Here is a 21,476-nt window from a genome sequence, read left to right as displayed (position 1 = left end):
CTTACCTTGAGGATGATGGATAAAATCAGGCTGAGTGTCCTTTTGCTAGAGGTCATTCAGGTGACTGAACAGGGTTTACAACTCAGATTTACGGTAATTACAATGGGAGAATTCTCTATCCCCCAGAGAATTTCCTACATTTAGGTACGTGAAGTATGCTATTAAATAAAGTGTTAAATATTATTTAATGGCAGATTCAAAGGCATGTCGTTTCTGTCCACAACAATATAAAATGCAATGCAAAACTATTTCCTACATAGCACATCCTAGTCCACATCCAAGAAGTTATCAATGAAGTTTAGATTTTTCTCCATTCATAAATTAAAAAAATGAATTTTAAAACAAAACATGAAACTTCTCTTAAGACATTTCTTAAGTGTGTCATCTCTGCTTTAACATTTTGAAATTTAAAGTCTTTTTGAAATACTCAGTACAATTACCAAAGATACTGGGAAACATTAAACTGTCATGTTATGTTTTGCTAAATTTGCAAAAGTTTGGGATAAGTTTTAAAAATCTAATATTATTGCATGATAATCACCTTGGGTAATAACTCAAGTAAAATATATTAACACTTGACTGTCTTATATAATTTGCTAACAAGAAGTCATAATTTTTGCCAAATAGCTTCACATTTCAACATTTCTTGAACTAAAACATTATGTTTAGTAAGGTGGAATTCCACTTGTACTTCACTTTTAATTTTATAGTTCACAAGTGGGCATGCAGGGTGAAAGCAATGTTATTTAGAAACAAATTCTTACTTAGCCAAATGCCAATCACTGGGCACAATCAAGGCCCCCCAAAGCCCATATATAGCATGAAATTACTTACAGGGTTAGACATAACACTAGCAAATGTGTGAAGGGGCAATATGCAAAATAAAAAACTTAAAAGGAATTCTTAATTACCTTATAATGATGAGAGCAGGGAAGGGAAGGAAGAAAGGAAGATGCACCAAAGAACACACAATTCGTTAACATAGATTTGCACTTTATTGTAATTTTGCATCCTGAGATAATAAAATTTAATATCTGACAAGTGAACAACGACAGAAGCAGCAGTGAAAGTTTCAGAGAGGCAGGTATCCTTCATTTTGGCACAGCTGTATATAGGTTGAGTTCTTCCAGGGGAGTCACTCCCGAACTCAAGGGAGAAAAATGAATGAATTCATTCCACAGGCTATATAACAATACAAGATGCATGAAAGTTCTCAGCTTAAATGGACATATCCACTTTTATCCTTTCCTGTTAAAACTGTCCCAAAAGGAATCCTCTGCCAACAAGTAGAAATCCTAGGCTTTTCAAACAGATGTTTTGATCAATGCCCACTTTCTAGCTACCAGGATTTCCAGTTTTTGCAGCCAAGATTCATATTTGTATGTGGTTAGTCCAAGAATGGCAAACTAGCCTTTAGATTATATAATTTCAAACATTTGTAGCTTGTTTCAAAGTCCAGGCATAAAACAATTTTACCCTATTTGCTTACCAGAAAAATTAAACATTAAGCAAATATGGATGCAAACAAAATAAGCAGGAATAAAAGGAACATTTGAGAAATTATTGCCTTGACTCATCACGTTAACTTTATACACAGAACTACTTTGAGAGTCAGAAGTTGATATTTACTCCAATGCTAGAACACGGCAGTATAACACTTTCCACATTTGTAATGTGTGTGTATGATTTACACATACACACCCAGACAAATTAGCTCAGTTATATCATCCTGAAACAGAAAAAAAAAAACAAAAAAAAAAAAACTGAAGGCAAATTCTAACCTGAAGTTATACAGCCCAATCTAGTCAACACACACACACACACACATAATCTAGCACTTCATTATTTAGGGACTAGGTAAGCAACCTGTGGAGAACAAGTAATCTTAGTTCCTTTATAAAAGTGGCTCCCAACATTTTTACCATAAGGATTCCTTTATTATTTCTTCCCCATATTTTCAAGTATTTTATTTATTAAATTGAATGTAATAGGCTTTCTAATTTTAAAAAAATTAATCAAAATCATAACTGCCGTTCACAGTTTCTGATCAGTGTGTCATAGCCAGTGTTAAACAAAATCGAAAAAAAAATAAGCAAAATGTGTGACTATGTCTTAGTTGGCTTGTGCAATAGGAATACTATGGATCAATGTATGATTTCTAGTGTACTTTTTGAAATACTGAAAAAGGTTCAAGGATGCCCCCACCGCTATTGACATCTGCCCCAAGATGAAAACCATTGGTTTATATCCACCTGCTTTTCCTCCCTAAATCAAGTATTAACATAACACAATTACCCATGTTAACACGTACAGGATTAATAACAAAATTTACTATCCCCAAAATAGATTAACTGCAATACTCATTCTGTAGGGTTTGACTGAGAAAGAAAACATAACATAGACTTAAAGGACTCTATTTAGAAATTACAAAATTATGATATACAATATATCTTTCAGTCAACTTCAAAAGCACATTAATATATGAATAAAATCCTCAATTCCCCTGTGAGGTAGGTCCAGATTATTGTCCCCACTTCCACAATGAGGACATGAGGTACAGAGGAATTAAGCAGCAGAGCTAAGAATTAAACCAGAAGTGACTTGGGTTTGAATTCTATACCACTTTCCTTTCCATCTAATATTATCAATTTGTTCCAACAGAACTTTTTGAGGATTTGGAACTAAATAAGACACTGAAGCAGATATTGGATAGGATATGAAACTCTTTCACATCTACATCAAAATGAATCCTCTTGTATCTCCATTGTTGTCACAGCTATAATTTTTGCCCAGGTACCAACTACATATAGTCAGATTCCACATAGGTAAAACCCACAGATCTCAGTTCTGAGTTCCTAGGGAAATTACAATCATTCTTATCACCATGGAGGGGCTGAGGTCTAGCAGGCATCAGGCTTTTTGAGTCTGTGTGATACGAACAAACATTAGCCAGGAGCCAGCTAGCAAATCAAACTTTTACTGTGTGCAAGGCACTGTGAGAGTTTCCACCAAAGGTAGTAGATTTGAGAAAAACCATTCTGAGATTCTGTAGAGTAAAAATGTCCTAAGGATTTCTAGAATCACAGAATGTTATGTGACTTCTAATTTTCCATCCAGCTCTAGGTTCAACCCCATGATTTTACAGATGAAGAGACTGACATGCAATGTAATGTAATGTAATGACTCTCCTGGAGCACATTATTTTCTCATATAGTATGACTCTGACAAAGTCCACAGAAAATGGAACATATTCTCAGGCTGCCATCATAAAAATGAAAAGGCTGGCTCAGAATCAGGAAAGAGAAAGTAGGGGAAAGATAAGGAGATATAAACATGTATCTCCTTATCTTATATATATCTCCTTATATTCAGTCCACATACTACATGAACAGATATTATTAATAAAATCTATTCATTTTCTGTGGAAAATTTCCAAATGGTTCACCATTTAAAGAAACCAGAACAATTTCACAATTGTCGCATAATGGATTTTTTAAAGCAGAATTTTATAGGCATAGGAGGACCTAATTTCAATGAAAGTTTTGAGCATCTTATTATCAAATTAGCAAAAAGTACTTCCACTATGTGAAACTGCTCCAATTAAATGGGTGTACATAATTTCTATATGCTCTCAGGTCAATTTAGTCAATTCTAATGAAATACTGTTTGGAGGCTTTAGGTTCAAGGAGTGAGTTTTGATTTAAGAGGTGATTTATTTGTAAACAAGATTAAAATACTAATGATTTTTAAAGCTCCCTTACATTTGAAAAAAACCCTATGTTTGAAGGCTAACAAATGTTAAGGAACTTCACTCAAATTATGAAAAAATAAGAATAAATTTCATTAAAAATGGCAGAGTGCTAAATATTAATACAGTCTGATTAACTGATCAGACATTAGTGTTTATAGGTCATAATAGTATGAATAGTCTGTGCATTAAATACTTAAGCAGGTTTTGGTAGAGCTTCAAAGACCACTGTTCATCCAGAACCATGCTGAATTATATGTTTACTAGTATTAAAATTATACTAGTTTTGTAAGTGACTCATAGTCTTGTTCTGTAATATTTTATCACTGATACACCACGATTGGAGGAAACCAAGGAAACAGATTTAAATAATAAATAGAAGAAATACAATATGCTAGTGAAATATTCTTATACTTAACTGAAAAGGATGGTTTTATTTATTATTATTTTTTTAATGGAGGTACTGGGGATTGAACCAGTACTTTGTGCATGGTAAACATGCGCTCTACCACTGAGATACACCCTCCCCTGAAAAGGATAGTTTTAAATCTAATGATTTACCAATTCATTCATTCTGCTTCCTTCAACATAAAATGTTATCTTTATTCAAAGAAGACAAGGCACTTCTCCATCTACTTCTAACATTTGACTACAAGGGTCTCTTTCTTACATTAACATAAGGAGTAGAAGGGAACAAAGTAGCTGAAAAAGGTTAGAGCTTCTTTCACTTTATACTTATGGGGGTGGAGATGCATAAAGGAAAGTTAGAGCAGGAACAGTTGTAACTTGTAACCTCAAAACTTTGTAAGATTTATATACTTTGGCAGGTACATGTTATTTTCTCTGGAAACAACCACAGCAGGTTTCATAAAGAAATATTATGCAACAAAGAAATTCAAAATTAGTTTCTTCAATCTAAAAACAACTGTCACAAAAGTATTTTATTAACTTGATGGAAATGTCCAAGTATGTTCTATCCTGAGGATATAAGAGAAAAAGGGTCAATGGGGGAGGAATTAATGCCCACAGTGTACTCTGTCATTTCAGCATTCACTGCTGCCAATACCACTGAAAAGGAAACAACCCCCCCCAAAACACTCCAAAACCCAACTGGTAATCAGTCCCCTCCAAAGGAAAATAGTTTGAAAAAGCAGTCATAGAAGACAGAAAAAAAGAAAATAGGGTATATTCTGAGTGGTTCAAGAAAATGAGTCAACCAGCATAATGAACAATACAATAAATGTAAGAGCCATTAGAGCAGATTTTAAAATTAAGTTTACACATGCTAGTAAATGGTTTTTATGATAAATACTACTGTAATTTGAATTATATACTCTGTCACCTCCATATGCACTCTATTCCTGTCTCAATATTTGTTTTATGGAAACAGTTCACTTCCTGCTGTTTTTTGAGCAAAACCAGTGTGATTTATACATGGCAGAAAAAGTTACTATGACCATCACATGGCCAAATTCTAAATTTACAGGAAAAAAATGAAATTTTAAGGGTTGACACTTAAAAGTAATTATTCTATCAGTGATAATTAGAAATTTTGTATTATGCTGGAAATTAATTTTGGTATTAAACTGTCACAGTTTGAAGCATAAACCTGATGATACTAGCTGGAACATAAACCATGGATATAATTTTTCCCTGACCTCAGCTATAAAACAAGACTTTTGGTATGCATTTTCAGAGGTTTCCACTTTGTCTATAAAAATACACCTTCGATTTTGCAGCAGACAGACAAATGATATTTGCAGGCACACACAGTATATTAAAAGTTAGAGATTCTGGGTGGCATGAGGGTAATGGGCTTCTACAGAGGGAAGTGGAAAAGTGTGCGTGCAAACAATTATAGTCACATATCAAATAGTGTCTCTTTTTTTCCCCTCTTCTTTTACTGGTCCAGGACTATGGATACATTTTAAAAGTGGCTTTAAAAGGCTTGGCCTCGTATGAAGAAATGATTGTTCTCGTCATTGGGATGAATGTTTGCCTAAAAAAGTTTACTAAAGGCATTAAGATGATAAAGTATTATTCCGTCCCAGATACTTTTAATTTATTTTTAGCACTAGGAATTACAAATAATGCCTATGTAAAGGCAAAATTTGCAGTTGAATTAATGCAATGTAAAGCTTTCATTATGTTAAAAATTCAAATTCTAGAAGAATTAGTGTGGTGCTCTCACTCATAATAATGTGAAGAGAAAGAGAGAAATATGCACATACCAGTGAAAAGGCTACATGTGTGGCTAATTTATAAACTAAAATACTTCCATCTAAACACTTGTCTTTCCTCGTTAATAACATCCAAATGTTCAAAAAGGATCCTCAAAAAGAGGATTAAGAATATTTTATCAATTATGAATCAGCCACTAAATAGTCTTCAGGTACAGCTTTTCAATGAGCTCTCCCTCTTTCTAAAAGTATAATATCTTAACACCAACAATGGGTTACAAGTGGCTTTTATGGGGGTCTAGACACTTCCTAAGACATCTGAAATCTTGAAACACTCCTTACAGGTCATAATTCTGTATATTTCCAAATGAGGGAAAGGATACATAAAGGGAAAGAAACGAAGAGAGTGAGGCTGTGAAATGCATCAGAAGAGTCACATGAATTCTTTCGGGGGTGGGAAGGGAGGACAAAATGGGATTTATTGAATTAAGTGGAAAAAAATAAGGTTCTTGGTTTCAGGTGCAATGCAGACTATCTCAGACAGTGATTTCAGTTTTAATCCCACTCATTGCAAAGGGCAGCCCTGCCCACACCTGAAATTTTTAACATACTTACTATGGCTTTGCCATAAAACAGTATGTTAACAGTCTATACATTCAAAAGGATGCTTGCAAACTTCATTCGTATTAAAATCTACGCAGAATTGTTGGCAAAACAGTAAGAGTAACATTACATTCTGTAAACCACGGCATATCACGTTTTACATATGCGAATAGACAATATTTACAAGTCTTTAGGAGTTTAAATATTTTATCCACTGACATAAGTGATAATTTAGCAAAGTGCAGGACAAAACCAGTGCTACTAATTGCATGTCCTTTAAAAGCAGGTAAGGGTAAAATCATTTCTAAAAGCTACCAAAAGCTTATTTACGTATGTCTAGTACAGGATTACAGAGCATTAAGTAGCCTAGAAAAATGATGCATATTTAGAAACAGTGAGTATGAAAATTATAAGGCAGCATGCTCAGAACATGTTTTTGTTTTTTAAACACCAGCACTGATGTTTTATTTTTAGTGGCAACTATATATATATACATATACATATATGTATGTGTGTGTATTTATTTAAAAATTGACAGTGCAAAACACAAGCCTCATTTAACAACAACAAAAAAAGATGTGCAAAATTTCTTCTTAAACCAACACAAATAAAAGTGTGAGGAGAATATTCTACCATTATAAAGAATAAGTTGAACACAGCAAAGGAGACCATCTTCATTCCAAAATCATCTACAAGGCACTAAGGGTAGGAAATGACAGGTAATACAGAAGTGACTGAATAAAATTCCTCAGTCAGGTCGGAATATGGGATATTTTGGTAAAAATTCTATTAGTATTACCTGTAAAATAAAAACAAACAAGAATATATTGACAAAATAATTTTCATTTACTATAACTTATATATAACCCAGAAAATCTATAATCATTTTTCACATGACTATATTTTGGTCCTGTACTATAAAGCAAGTGAAATATATAAAACAGTTATAATAAGAACTTACCACAAGTTATCATTAGATTGGCAAATAAACTGGAAAACATAATACCTACTGTAGCTAATAGTTTTTATTACCTGATTTACAATAATTATTTGTTTAGGTGCAGAAAAGCAAACCCCATTATATTTTAATGTTACTTCTCACCTTCCCTCCACCCCACATTTTTTTTAGCAAAGTGGAAGGGATTAAAACTGGACTATACAGATTAGAAAAAAATACTTATATATATATATATTATATATTACATCTATACCTTTTTCAATTAAAGCAGCTGATATTGGTTGAGTATTACCATCTTTTAGAAGTTTTTTGTAAAAAATAATAAAGTACCCAAATGGATTGATTAAAATTAAAATATTGTAATTAAAAAAGGTTTAGAAGTATAATAATAAAAACCTAAGGTTTTTATGAATTTATATAAATTTATAATGTTTATATAAGGTTTTAATCTTTAGAGGATTTTAGACTTGTGATCATTTGCACATTTTTTCCCAAAACTATTCAAAGTAGAGAAAGACACCATCATAATCCTTATTTATGAAATGGAAATGGAATGTTTACTATTAAATATATACTACATGTCAGCAACTTAAAGCTTGGATAAATTTCATATTTTTTTGATTTAGTGATCCTGAATTTGTCACATTGGCTATATGTGAATTTATGATTAAGATTGCATAGCTTTCAGTAAAAAAAAAATTAGACTATAGTTTCTTCACTGAAAGTTAAATATCAGCTAAAAAAAAAAAAGCCAGGAATATGAATACACAATTCAGAAGTCAATTCCTATTTTATGTAAAATTTTGACAAGATTACATTTAGAAATACTTTATTCAACAGCAGCTGTGCCCATCACCATAAGCAATGGTTTGCACGGGTGTTGAAAGAAGATTAAGGTTGTACAATGTTTTCATCTGAGCATACTAGCTAAGATTTTTCTAAGATCTAAATAACTGTTAGCTTGCAAGCTATTTTATGTTGGCTACAAATTTAAAGAAAGTGGAAGGAAACCTCTATGTTCCAAATGATAAAAGTTCAGGCTGAGGAGAAAGTAGGTAGAAAAAAGATTTGACAAGTGATAAATACAGTAAAATGTAATACTTAGGATGGAATCCAAAAAAGATATAATTAAAAACAACTGCATACTTACATACTCCATCATATTGCTAGTTTCACATTTCCTTTTAGTCAACTTCCAGTGCAAAGCAAGCTATAAAAATACAGCTTGTTGAGAATTTTGATATCAATTTATACTAATTATTACCTACACATTTCAATAAATCACTGAACAACATCCTGAGAATAAGATATAAAACACAGCATTTAAAAATACTTTTTAAAGAGTATACATTAAAAATTGAGTATTAGTTCTCTAATCCATGCTTCTGTAGCCTGAAAAATTCCCATTTTTTTTCAATTTAATAATGTAAATATATAAATGGGACACTTATTTGCTTAAACTTTCTTACCTTGTGATATAATCTGTTATTTTCCCATTCTAATAACTTCTGAATTGATCTTCTGGTCTAAAAGAAAGAATCGATACTTTGTTATAAGATGACTGGAAGAGTTTTGTAAACTATGAGCATCTGTATTTGTCTGCTTACCTGTAAGATTCCATTTTTTTCTCCTCTTGTTCTTCTTTTCAAAATGAAATATGTACAAATCACTCTGTGTTGTGAGTCCACTCACTGGACTATTATGAAAACATTGCCAGTATTGCTAGTAGTCCATTTATGAACCTAACCTAGATTTTCATATACCTTTTCACAGGGTTACTTTTTCAATACACATGTAAAATGCCAAGCTAATCTGGTTACTCATAAAAAGTTTTCCTATCAGAGCTCTTAGCACAATGCCTGAAAAATAGTCAGGGTCTACAGGTTGAATAAAGCAAGCCACCATACAACAGACTTTCCACTGAAAGAACATATTAAAAGCAGCCAGTCAGAAAACTTGTATTTAAAGGAAAAAAATATAAACAAGAGAAGGAACACTGTAATAAATAGGATAATAGAGACTGAGTTTCTCCATTTGGAGTGCATGTATTTTGCAAGGAGTAAGAAAAGTTTGCAGAATCTTCAAGAGTATTAAAATTAAAGATTGTTAGGTATTTTTGACTCTTAATGGAAGAGATTTATAAGGTTTCTTATAAAAAAGACTAGTAGGCATTGTTAAGTTTTAAAGCTACTCCTTACAATTAAATGATTTACAACCAGACTGTATCAGAAATGATTTCCAAAGTACCAACATAAGAAACTATTAAACCTGTTCAACTGTGTAAGTTAACAATCAATGGCAATTATATTCAGCTCATTTACAGTGGGCCTGATCAGCAACCATGCTGGCTATGAAAAAGATTGTATCATGACCAAGTGGAATTTATCCCAGGAACACAAAAACAAAATAATATAATACATTATATTAATAGACCAAAGGACAACAACCATATGATCATCTTTATAGATTTAGAAAAAGCATTGGACAAAATACAATACTCATTCATGATAAAAATCCTAAAAAAACTATAAATAAGAGAGAACTTCCTCAACCTGATAAAGGGTATCTATAAAAAACCTACAGCTAACATCACACTAAATGGAGAGAAACTAAACGTTTTCATCCTAAGATTAGGAACAAGACAAGGATGTCTCCTCCCATTACTTTTATTCAACATTGTACTGGATGTTATAGCCAGGGCAATTAGACAAAAATAATAAATAAAAGGCATCTAGATTGGAAAAGAAAAAGTGAAACTATCTTCATCTGCAGACAACATGATCTTGTTTAGAGAAAACCCTAAGGAATCCATTAAAACACTACTAGAACTAATAAATAAATTCAGCAAGTTTGCAAGAAACAAGATTGCAGTAGGTAGAATTCTGGTCCATATGATCGTCATTTCCTGGTGTTACACCTGTGACTATGTTATATTATACTGCAAATATACTTTGCATTATTTTGCAGGTGTAATTAAAGTTACTAATTATTTGGTTTTTAAATAGGGAGATTATTCTAGATTATTTTGGCATAAATGATGTAATCCCATGAGCTCTTAAAAGCAGGGAATTTTTTTCTGGCTGACGGGAGGATAGTCAGAAGGGTTTGAAACACAAGAAGGACTCAAATCACCATTGCTGGCTTTAAGATGGAAAGGTCTACATAGAAAATATAAGGAGGAAATGATTTCTGCTGAAAGCTGAATGAGTTTGGGAGTAAATTCTTTCTGACAATATCCAGAAAGGAATGCAGCTCTGCCAGCACCTTGATTTTGGCCTTGTGAGATCTTAATTAGAGAATCCAATGGAGCCACACCATGCCCAGACTTCTGACTGTGAAATAACAAAAGGGTGTTAAGTCATTAAGTTTGTGAACATTTGTCACACTAGATACAAAAGTAAATACAAGGATCAATATATAAAAATCAATTGTATTTCTATACACTAGCAATAAACAATCTGAAAATAGGAGTAAAAGACCAATTCCATTCACAATAGGTTTAAGAATAAAATATTTAGGAATAAATTTAATAAAAGTATAAGATGTATAAATCAGAAACAAAAAAATTGCTAAAATAAAGAAAGACAGTAAATAAATGGAAAATATCCCATATTCATGAGTTGGAAAACACATGTAATAGCATTTACAACAAACGGTGCTGGGAAAGTTGGATATCCTACAGAAAAATGATGAATTCAGACTCCTATCTCATGCCACGCACAAAAATTAACCCCAAATGGACCAAAGACCTAATCATAAGAAGTGAAACTGTAACATAACTAGAAGAAAACACTGGAGTGTACATCTTTGTGATCTTGAGTTAAGCAAAGCCCTCTTAAATATTATTCAAAAGGCATAAGCAAGAAAATTTTAAGTCATAAATTTGACATAATCAAATTAAAAGCTTTTGTGTGTCAAAGATACCATCAAGATAGTAAGAGCCCATCTAGAATGGCTATGTGAGGACCTCAGGGAAATCTCTTCCCTGGAGAGACAACTATCAAGCTGATCAATATTAGCAAGTGCAATCATTCAAATGTTCTAGATCAAAGGGTTTAATACAGATTGAGAAGTATTTATTCAACAAAATCTATGGAAAATAGGTTAAAACAGTAGGAAGCTTTGATACTAGAGCGAGACACTACACCCATATCCACAGCCCTGCCCTGTGGAAGACAAAAAGACAGTGTGAAAAGATAGAGGAAGCATCAGAACCATACTCGGAAATGGCAAAGATGTTGAAATGATCAGACTGGGAATTAACAAGACAAAGATAAATATACTACATGCTCTAATGAAAAAAGTGGGTAACATGAAAGAACAGATGGATAATGTCAGCAGAGTGATGGAAACTGTAAGAAAAAAACAAAAGGAAATGGTAGAAAGCCAAAAGATCATAACAGAACTGAAGAATGCCTTTGGTGGGCTCATCAACGACTGGGCATGGCTGAGGAAAACAATGAAGCTTGAAGATGTAGCAGCAGAAATTTCCAAAACTAAAAAATAAGAAGAAAAATAAAAAAGAACACAATACCCAAGAACTATGGGCCAATTACAAAAGGGGCAACAGATCCATAATAGAAATATTAGAAAGTAAAGACAGAAAGGAGCAGAGAAATTATTTAAATCAATAATGACAATAGAATTTCTCCAAATTACTGAAAGGTATCAAACCATAGACTGAAAAAGTTCAGAGAATACAAAGCTGGGTAAATATCCCTAAATCTACACCTGGTAATCTCATATTTAAACTGCAGAAAATCAAGGAAAAATCTTGAAAGAAGCCAAGGGTAAAAATACTTCACATATAAAGGAGTAAGGATAAGAGTTACATCAGACATCTCTTTAAAAACTATGCAAGCCAAGAAAAGAGTGGAATGAAATATTTAAATTGTTAAAACAAAAATACTACTAATCTGGAATTCCATACCAGCAAAATTGTCCCTCAAAGATGAAAGAGAAATAAAGACTTTCTCATACAAAAAAATTAAGGGAATTTGTCACCAGTAGACCTGCCTTACAGGAAATGTTAAATTCTAATTTAGAGAGAAGGAAAATGCTACAGGTAAGAAACTTAGATCTAAATAAAGGAAGAGTGTTAGAGAAATAATAAATGAAGGTAAAATAAAATCTTTTATTTCTCCCATTCTCAATTGGTCTAACAGGCAATAGTTTGTTCAAAATAATAATTATGTATTCAATGATTATAGCTTTTAGATAAGTAAAATGAATGACAGCAATATTGTAAGGAATGAGAGGGAAGAATTGGGAATATTCTGTAATAAGCTAATTGTTCCACCTGGGAAATGGTACTGTATTATCTGAAAGTGGACCTGGATTGGTTGCATATGTATATGTATATATTACAAGCTCATTTTAGTGAGCAACCACTAAAAAAATTAAAATGTAGGATTACTGATATACTAAGGGAGGATAGAACATGGTATCATACAAAAATACTTAATTAAAACCAGAGAAGGCAGAAAAAGACTGGAAGACAGAGATAGGAACAAAGAACAAGAGCAATGAATAGAAAACAGTAACAAATATGGTAAATATTAATCCAATTATATCAATAATCACTTCAAATATCAATGGGATCAACACATCAATTAAAGATAGATTGTCAGAGTAGATAAAAAAATAAGACTCAACTATGTGCTATGTACAAGAAACCCACTTTAAATATAAAGATATAAACTAGAGACTAAAAGTAAAAGGATGTAGAAAGATATACCACAGTAAAACTAATTAAAGGGAAGCTGGAGTCACTTTAGTAATTTTAGACTAAGCAGACTTTAGAGTAAGGAAAATTATCAGTCATAAAGAGAAGTATTACATAATGATAAAGGGTCAATTTTCTAAGACATAACAATTTTTAATGTGTATATGCCTAATAAAAAGAGCATCAAACTATGTGAGGCAAAAACTAATAGAACTGCAAGGAGAAATAGAGGAGTCCACTATTACAGTTGGAGACTTCAACAGCCCTCCATCAGAAATGGACAGATCAAGCAGGCAGAAAGTCAATAAGGACATAGCTGAACTCAACAGCAGCAGTGATCAACTGGATATAATTGACCTCTACAGACTACTTTATCTAACAATAGCAAATGACACATGATTCTCTAGCTGATAGGGGACATACACCAATGCAGACCACATTCTGGGTCATAAAACACATCTTAACAAATTTCAAAGAACAGAAACCATACAATGTATGCTCTCAGACCACAATGGAATTAAACTAGAAATCAACAACAGAAAGATAGCTGGAAAATTCCAAAACACTTGGAGATTAAACAGCACACTCCTAAAAAACACATGGGTCAGGAAGAAATCTCAAGAGAAATCTTTAAATATTTTGAACTAAATGAAAATGAAAACAAAACTTAAAATTTGTGGGATGCAGTAAAAGCAATGCTTAGAGGGAAATCTGTAGCACTGAATGTAGTAGAAAAGAAGAAATAACTTAATCATATAAGCTTACACCTTAGGGGGTAAAAAGAGCTAATCAAATCAAGATAAGAAGAAAAAAATAATAAAAATTAGAGCAGAAATGAATGAAACTGATAATAGGACTTCAACAGAGAAAATCAACAAAATAAATAATTGGTTCTTTGAAAAGATCAGTGAAATTAATAAATCTCTAGCCAGGCTAACTGAAAAAAGAAACAAGACAAAAAAGTTACGAAGTTTCAGAAATAAGGATTATCCTTATGGAGGCCACAGACTTTAAAAGGATAATAAAGGAATATTATTAACATCTCTGCACCCATGAATTTGATAATCTAGATGAAATGGACTGACTGTGTGAAAGACACTGTCTGCTAAAACTCACACAGGGAGAAATAGATAATCTGAATAGGCCTATATCTGTTAAAGAAATTGAGTCAATAATTAATAACTTCCCTAAAGAGAAAGTACCATGCCCAGATGGGTTCAAACATTTAAGGAGGAAATTATACCAGTTCTCTACAATCTCTTCCAGAAAACAGAAATAGAGGGAATATTTCCTAATTTATTCTATAAGGCCAGTATTACCCTAATACAAAAAACAGACAAAGGTATTATATGAAAGGAAAACTGCAGATCAATATTTCTCATGAATATAGATACAAAACCTTGTACAAAACATTAGTAAAGAAATACAACAAGGTATACACTACAATAAGTAGGATTTATCCCAGGTATGCAAATCTGGTTCATCATTGGAAAATCAATTAATATGTAAGCCATCACATTAACAGGCTAAAAAAGAAAAATCACATAATCACATCAATAGATGCAGAAAAAATATTTGACAAAATCCAACACCATTTATGACAAAAACTGTCGGCAAACTAGGACTAGAGGAACTTTTTCAAGTTGATAAAGAACATCTTATAAAAAATCTACATGTACCATCATACTTGATGGTGAGAAACTCAGTCTGCCCACTAAGATCAGAAACAAGGCAAAGGTATTCCCTTGATTCACCACTACTTTTCAACATCATTCTGGAAGTCCTAGATAATTCAATAAGAAAAGAAAAGATATCCATATTGAGAAAGAAGAAATAAAATTTACTTCATAGATGACATGATTATGTAGAAAATCCAAAATCAACAAAACTCCTTAAATTAATAAGCAATTATAGGAAAGTTGCAGGATACAAGGTTAAAATACCAAAGTACATTGCTATACATAATGATAGTTTGGTATACATAGTGGATACAAGTCATTACACATTTGTCAAAATCAACAGGACATATAACATGAAGAGTGAACTCTAACATAAACTATGGACTTTAGTTAATAATGTGTCAATATTGGTTTATCAGTTTCAACAACTGTACTTCAATAGAGAAAGATGTTAATAGGGAAAATTGGGGGTTGAGTAAGGGGGATATATGGGAGCTTTTTTCTCATTTTTTTTCTGTAAACCTAAAATTGCTCAAAATATAGTCTACTAATTAAAATGTTACATAAAAAAAGTAAAGATGAAATGACATTATTCTTAGATAAAAACTGAGAGGATCTACCATCTGCAGACCCACCATACAATAAATACTACGGGAAATTCTTCAGGCTGAAACTAAGGGACACCAGATATTAATTTGAGTCCACACATAGAAAAAAAGGAAAACTCTAAGAAGTTCAATGAATTCCAAGTAGTATAAACTCAAAGAGACCCATACTGAGAGAAACTATATTCAAACTTTTGAAAGCCAAAAACAGAGAGAAATCTTGAAAGCAACAATAGAGAAGCAACTTGTTATGTAAAGAGATTCTCAATAAGATTAACAGGCAGAGATTAACAGAAACCAAGAGGTCCAGAAGCAGTGGCATGACACAGTTAAAGTGTTGAAAGAAAAAAAAAAAAAACCTGTCGTCCAAGAATTCTATATTTGGCAAAACTATCCTTTTAAAAAAAGGAGAAATTAAGACATTCCTAGATAACACTGAGGGAGTTCAGTATTAGAACTGCCTGTAAGAAATGCTAAAAAGTGTACTTCAGGCTGAAATAAAAGAACGCTGGACAATAACTGAAGCTATATGGTGAAATAAAGAACACTAGCAAAAGTAACTGCATAAATAAATATGAAGGCTAGTATTGTGTTTTGGTTCTGGAACTTGTGTTTTCTTCCTATATGATTTACAAGACAAATGTATAGAATGATAATTATGAATCTACATTAATGGATATAATATATAAGATGTAATTTGTGATAAAAGCATATATGGGGAGGTATGTAGATGTATATGAGCAGAATTTGTATACTATTGAAGCTAAAGTGGTATTAATTCAAACTAGTGTGTAACAAGTTTAAGATATTAATTATAATCCCCAGGGCAACAACTAAGAAAATAACTAAAAAAATACAAAAAAGGAAATGAGAAGGCATATGGTGCACTATAAAAATCAATTAAATATAAAATAAGGAAGCAAAAAAGTGAGTAAAAAAAGGTATGACACATGGAAAACAAAAGGCAAAATGGCAGAAGTCCTTCCTTATCCATTACAGATGGAATTATGCTCCCCCCAAATTCATATATTGAAGTGTCACAACCAACAGTACCTCAGAATGGGACTATATTTGGAAATACGGCTTTTAAAGTGGTAATTAAGCTAAATGAGATAATTAGGGTGAGCCCTAATCCAATATGACTGGTGTCCTTATAGGAAAAGATCAGGACATAGACACGTAAAGAGGGAAGGCCAGGTGAAGACCCAGGGAGAAAACGGCCATCTACAAGCCAAGGAGAGAAGCCTCAGGAAAAAAAATCAACTTTCCCAACACCTTGACCTCAAACTCCAGAACTGTTAGGAAATAAATTTCTGTTGTCTAAGCCACCTAGTCTGGGGTACTTTATTAATCACTATAAATACAAATAAATTAAACTCTCAATTAAAAGGGAGAGATTAGCAGAATGGATTTAAAAACATGATCCATGAGTTTACATGAGATTCAATTTAGATTCAAAGACAGAAATAGGTTGAAAGGAAAAGGATAGAAAAAGATTTTCTATGTAAATAGTAACCAAAAAATGAGCTGGGGTGGAAAATATCAGACAAAGTAGATTTTAAGTGAAAAAAAAAAGTGTTACAAGAGAAAAAGATGGACAGTATGTGTCTTAATATGCTCAGGCTGCTATGACAAAATATCACATGCAAGGTAGCTTAAACAACAGATACCTATTTCTCAGAGTTCTGGAGTATGGGAAGTCTTAGATCAGAGCGCCGGCAAGGTTGATTGGGATCTGGTGAGAGCCCTCTTCCTGGCTTGTAGACAGCTTACTTCTTGCTGTATCCTCACATGGTAGAGAAACAGAGAGCAAGCTCTCCGGTCTATTCTTATAAGGGCGCTAATTCTGCCATGAGGATCCCACACTCATGATTTCATCTAAACACAATTACCTCCCAAATACCAAAATACCATCCACCTCCAAATACCGTCAGATTAGAGAGGAGGGCTACAACATATGACTTGAGGGAACAAAAACATTAATTCCATAACAATATATTTTGATAAAAATATAAATCTATCAAAGAGAAATGACAATTATAAACATATACATAACTAACAACAGACTTGCAAAATATGTGAAGCAAAAATTGACAAAACTGAAGGGAGAAACAGTTCTACAATAATAGAAACTTCATTACCCCACTTTCAATAATGGATAGATGAAATACACAGAACATTAATAAGGAAATGTAGCACTTGAACAACAGTCAACCAGCTCAATCTGACAGACATACACAGAACCCTCCACCCCACAACAATATAATACAAATTTCTTCTCAAGTGTACATGGACTATTCTCCAGGAGAGGCTGTATGTTATGCCACTAAACAAGCCTCAATGAATTTGAAAAGATTAAAATCATACAAAATATCTTCTCCAGTAACAATGGAATGAAACTACAAATCATAAAAGAAGGAATACAATGTCATTTTCATTTTGCGAGACTGATATAATAGTCCCCTCCGTCTGAACAGCCCTTTCAATTTAGCAAATAACAGAGCAAAAAAGGTAAAGCTTAAAAGTAATTTCAACTGTAATGATGGTGGCGTGAGTAGGCCTGAAAATTGACAGTAACATCACAGTTGTTTCAGTGGTAAATGTAAGGATGGGTAACTGAAAGCCTTCATTACATATATCACGTAGCCACAGAATCCTACCAGAGCCAAGAGAGACTAGGGGCAGCTCAGGACATTCTGATCTGTATTTCTTTGTTTTCAACTAATTTGCTAGGAAAAACGTCCAGTATACTGGTGAATAAAAAAAAAGTTCACAAGGCAGACTGTTTACATACAAGTTCTTTTCCTGGAAACATTTTACAATCATTCATTTACACAGCAACCTTGTGACACAGGGCAGAGTAATCATATTATTTCCATTTTATTTTGTGGATGAACACAGACATGACTTCCATAAAACTAGATACCCTCTTAGAGATGGCTAGAGCAAGATGGCAAACTATGGCCCATAGGCCAAATCTGGCCTGTTGCTTCTTTTTCTAAATAAAGTTTTACTGGAACACAGTAACGCTCGCTCATTTATGTATTGTTTATGGCTGCTTTCACACTAAAGCAGCAGAGTGAAGTAGTTGCAACAGAGACCCCTGGCCCACAAAGCCTAAAGTATTTACTATTTGATCCTTTAAAAAAAAGTTTGCCAATCTCTACTAGAAAATTAGAATTCAGTGGGCTGACTGTTATCATACCACTTATCCTAATGTTTCTTATCTCAGGAATAGGAAATTTTGCCTAAGAAACGTGATGTAGTCAAGAGAATACAGTGTTAAAAGAGACAAAAACAAAACAAAAATTATTTTTCTGGTTGTGCCATTTACTTTGTGACACTGAGAAAGTTACTTCTCCCTCTCTGGATCTGTTTCCACATCTGCAAAATAAGGGATTTAGGCTATATGAATGCTATTTATCTTTCCAATTAAACTATTATAGTCTATACTACTTAGTTTACAGATCAGGAAGTGGTAGTGAAGGCATAAAAATTCTTAAACTGTTGAATTTTATTTTTTATTTCTCCACGTGGACAAAAAAAAAAGCAGTGAGGCACCTTAAATCTCTTACCACAACTGCCTTAAAAGTGAGTAATATTATCTGATTTTACAGGTGAGGAAACTGAGGCTCCAGAAAGTACAGTGTCCTGCACAAGGTTACCAGTGCTTAGTGCTTCATTGTCTAGTGTGTTAACAACACAGTATGTACAAAATCAAGGGCCATAACTATAAAATGTACAGAGCAAGGCAGATAATGTAAATGCTGGGTAGTTCTGTGGTGAACCAGGGGCCGCATGTCCTATTTAAAGGATGCAGTCACCACTCAGCAAGGGCTGACTGCTGAAATATAGGCATGTGGGTCCAATATTGCCAGATCTTTAGATTTTACAAGAGACGCTGGCTATTTCAAATTTTATTTTAAATATTCTAATTTTTAAATGCCAGCAATTGATTTAAAAATTTAAAAAACAGAGCAAGCTAGATATATTAGCCCACAGGACAAGTTTGCAAATCTGTACTAAATAAACTTTTAAAATTGACAGATTAGTGATCTAAGAATACACTGATATCTCAATTTCAGTGTGAATTTTTAATTAACTAAAGTAATGGGGGATAGGGAGAAATCACAGCATCAGTATTAATCTCATATCAGAAGTGCTCATACTAAAATCACATGATTGAATAAATTGCTTCTTTTTCAGGCCCTGTGGCAGAGGTATTAATAAATAGGCAAAGATGTAAACATGTCATCTGAAAAAAAGATCTTGGATAATATAACAAAAAAAAATCTGTTCTTAGGTAATTGAAATTGACCACATTTGTACAATGAAAAATCTCATAATGAATTTACACTGAGGCTTTAAATATAATGGGTATGGGTTAGAGTTACTGATTTATAACTTTTAAAAGTAAGATATGACAATTAAGGAAAGAAATGTATGTTGTCACATTTTTAACGTATAGAAAACCATCTGAGAATATTGTACATGCTTTGACAAACAATAAACTAAGCTCTATTTAAAATAAAGCTCTGAGCTACTGGTCATGACCAAGGGAATTAATATAATGTCTAGTTTTCCTATTCAAAAAGTCATAGGGGTGGCAGAATTTTGCTATTTGTTTTTTTGAAGTAGATGTTAAGGAGGGCACCAGAGAGATGGAGAGGGAAAAATAATGAGTACTTCTTAGAAACATTTTTGGTTTTTATGAAACAACTGCACCACTAATTATACCCCCATGAGATGCTGTGATTTTGAATATGGTTCAGAAGACTAATTATTATTCAGACGTTTAAATGAAATCATCAGTGTGGTACAGGGAAAAGAACTACAGGTAAAATGAATTAATTTTCTTCACTGGCTTCCGCTAAAAAAAATTAAAGATAGCTTTCTACTAGGGAAAGCACATTCTAAAGAGCAAAACAAAATTTAAAAGAAGATGAGATTACGATAATAGTCTTAAATTGATGACATAACTAGTAATATTATGTTACAATGTTGTTTCAATATGTTCAAAACTAAGCAGGATTTCCCCCACTAACTTTGTAGGTTACTCTCACTTCTGCCTTTCTTCAGATCAGAGGAAGCTCTCTTATCTATCTGTGGCTTGGAAATACTTTAAATCACAGCTTCAGGTTTTCTAACAAGAATAGGTTGCCCAGTTACACTTATATTTCCTTAAGTACTCCACTTTACTTTGCAGATATTTAAAATAATGATGGGAGTCCATATCAAGTGAAGTGTTGATAAATGTTGGTCAAATGACTAAATCTCTCTGTCCCTGAGTTTATCTCTAGAATAAGGATAGCATTGTTATGAGAATTAAATCAATCATGTCCAGTACTTGGCGCACAGCAAGTGTTCAACAAATGTGAGCTCATTATTATTACACAATAAAATGGTTACTCACTCTTTTGTTGAGACAAATAACAGGCCACAGGCTGCAACCCAGTGTACAACAGCAGCAGAGACAACCACACAGCAGCCATTTCACATTGACTGGGAGAGCCTTTTTCAAACATGCATTCACACGGCCAATGCTGGTCTTAAATTCTTCAGGGGCCACCTACAACAAGGGCACAATCTTTAACAATTTGTGGGCAGCTTTCTACTATTTATCCCTAAACCTAAAGAAAATGTTTGTCTTATTACAAATACTTTAAGGAATTACACATATCTAAATATATTTCCTCCCTATCTTCCCCTATAAGTATGTATGATATACTCCTGGATGACACTAGAAAGCAAAACAATGTAATTTTGTGTTTACAGAACTTATTCTGACATTCAAAAACAATCTTCTGAAATTATCAACAATAAAATGACAAAAATAAAATTGGTAGCAAAGGATACTCATCAAGTAATTTCCTTACCAAATGTTTGCATTATTAAGGCAATATTATTTGTCGTCTTCAGTAGCTCTGACTAAAGCTTGAGTAAAACTAGAAGCATAATAGAACAATAAAAACCTAAAT

The 21,476-nt window shown here is 32.8% G+C and overlaps 1 protein-coding gene across 2 annotated transcripts in view; it reads right to left on the bottom strand.

The window, feature by feature from the left end:
• Nucleotides 1-976: 976 nt before the first annotated feature.
• Nucleotides 977-21,476, bottom strand: part of CHIC1 (cysteine rich hydrophobic domain 1) — a 36,601-nt gene continuing 16,101 nt past the window's right edge. Inside the window, exons 3-6 of one of the 2 annotated variants that reach the window (XM_010967570.3) lie at nt 20,912-21,067; nt 8,959-9,015; nt 8,640-8,699; nt 977-7,330 (exon numbers count right to left, since the gene is read on the bottom strand). In XM_010967570.3, coding sequence (XP_010965872.2) covers nt 7,280-7,330; nt 8,640-8,699; nt 8,959-9,015; nt 20,912-21,067 — 324 coding nt within the window. In that variant the 3' untranslated portion in view covers nt 977-7,279. The remainder of the gene's footprint in view (nt 7,331-8,639; nt 8,700-8,958; nt 9,016-20,911; nt 21,068-21,476) is intronic. The other variant, XM_074358828.1, reaches the window with a different exon arrangement.

The sequence above is a fragment of the Camelus bactrianus genome, chromosome X (assembly GCF_048773025.1).
Source record: "Camelus bactrianus isolate YW-2024 breed Bactrian camel chromosome X, ASM4877302v1, whole genome shotgun sequence".
In the NCBI taxonomy this organism is placed as follows: Eukaryota; Metazoa; Chordata; class Mammalia; order Artiodactyla; family Camelidae; genus Camelus; species Camelus bactrianus.
This window is presented reverse-complemented; position numbering and strand designations above follow the sequence as displayed.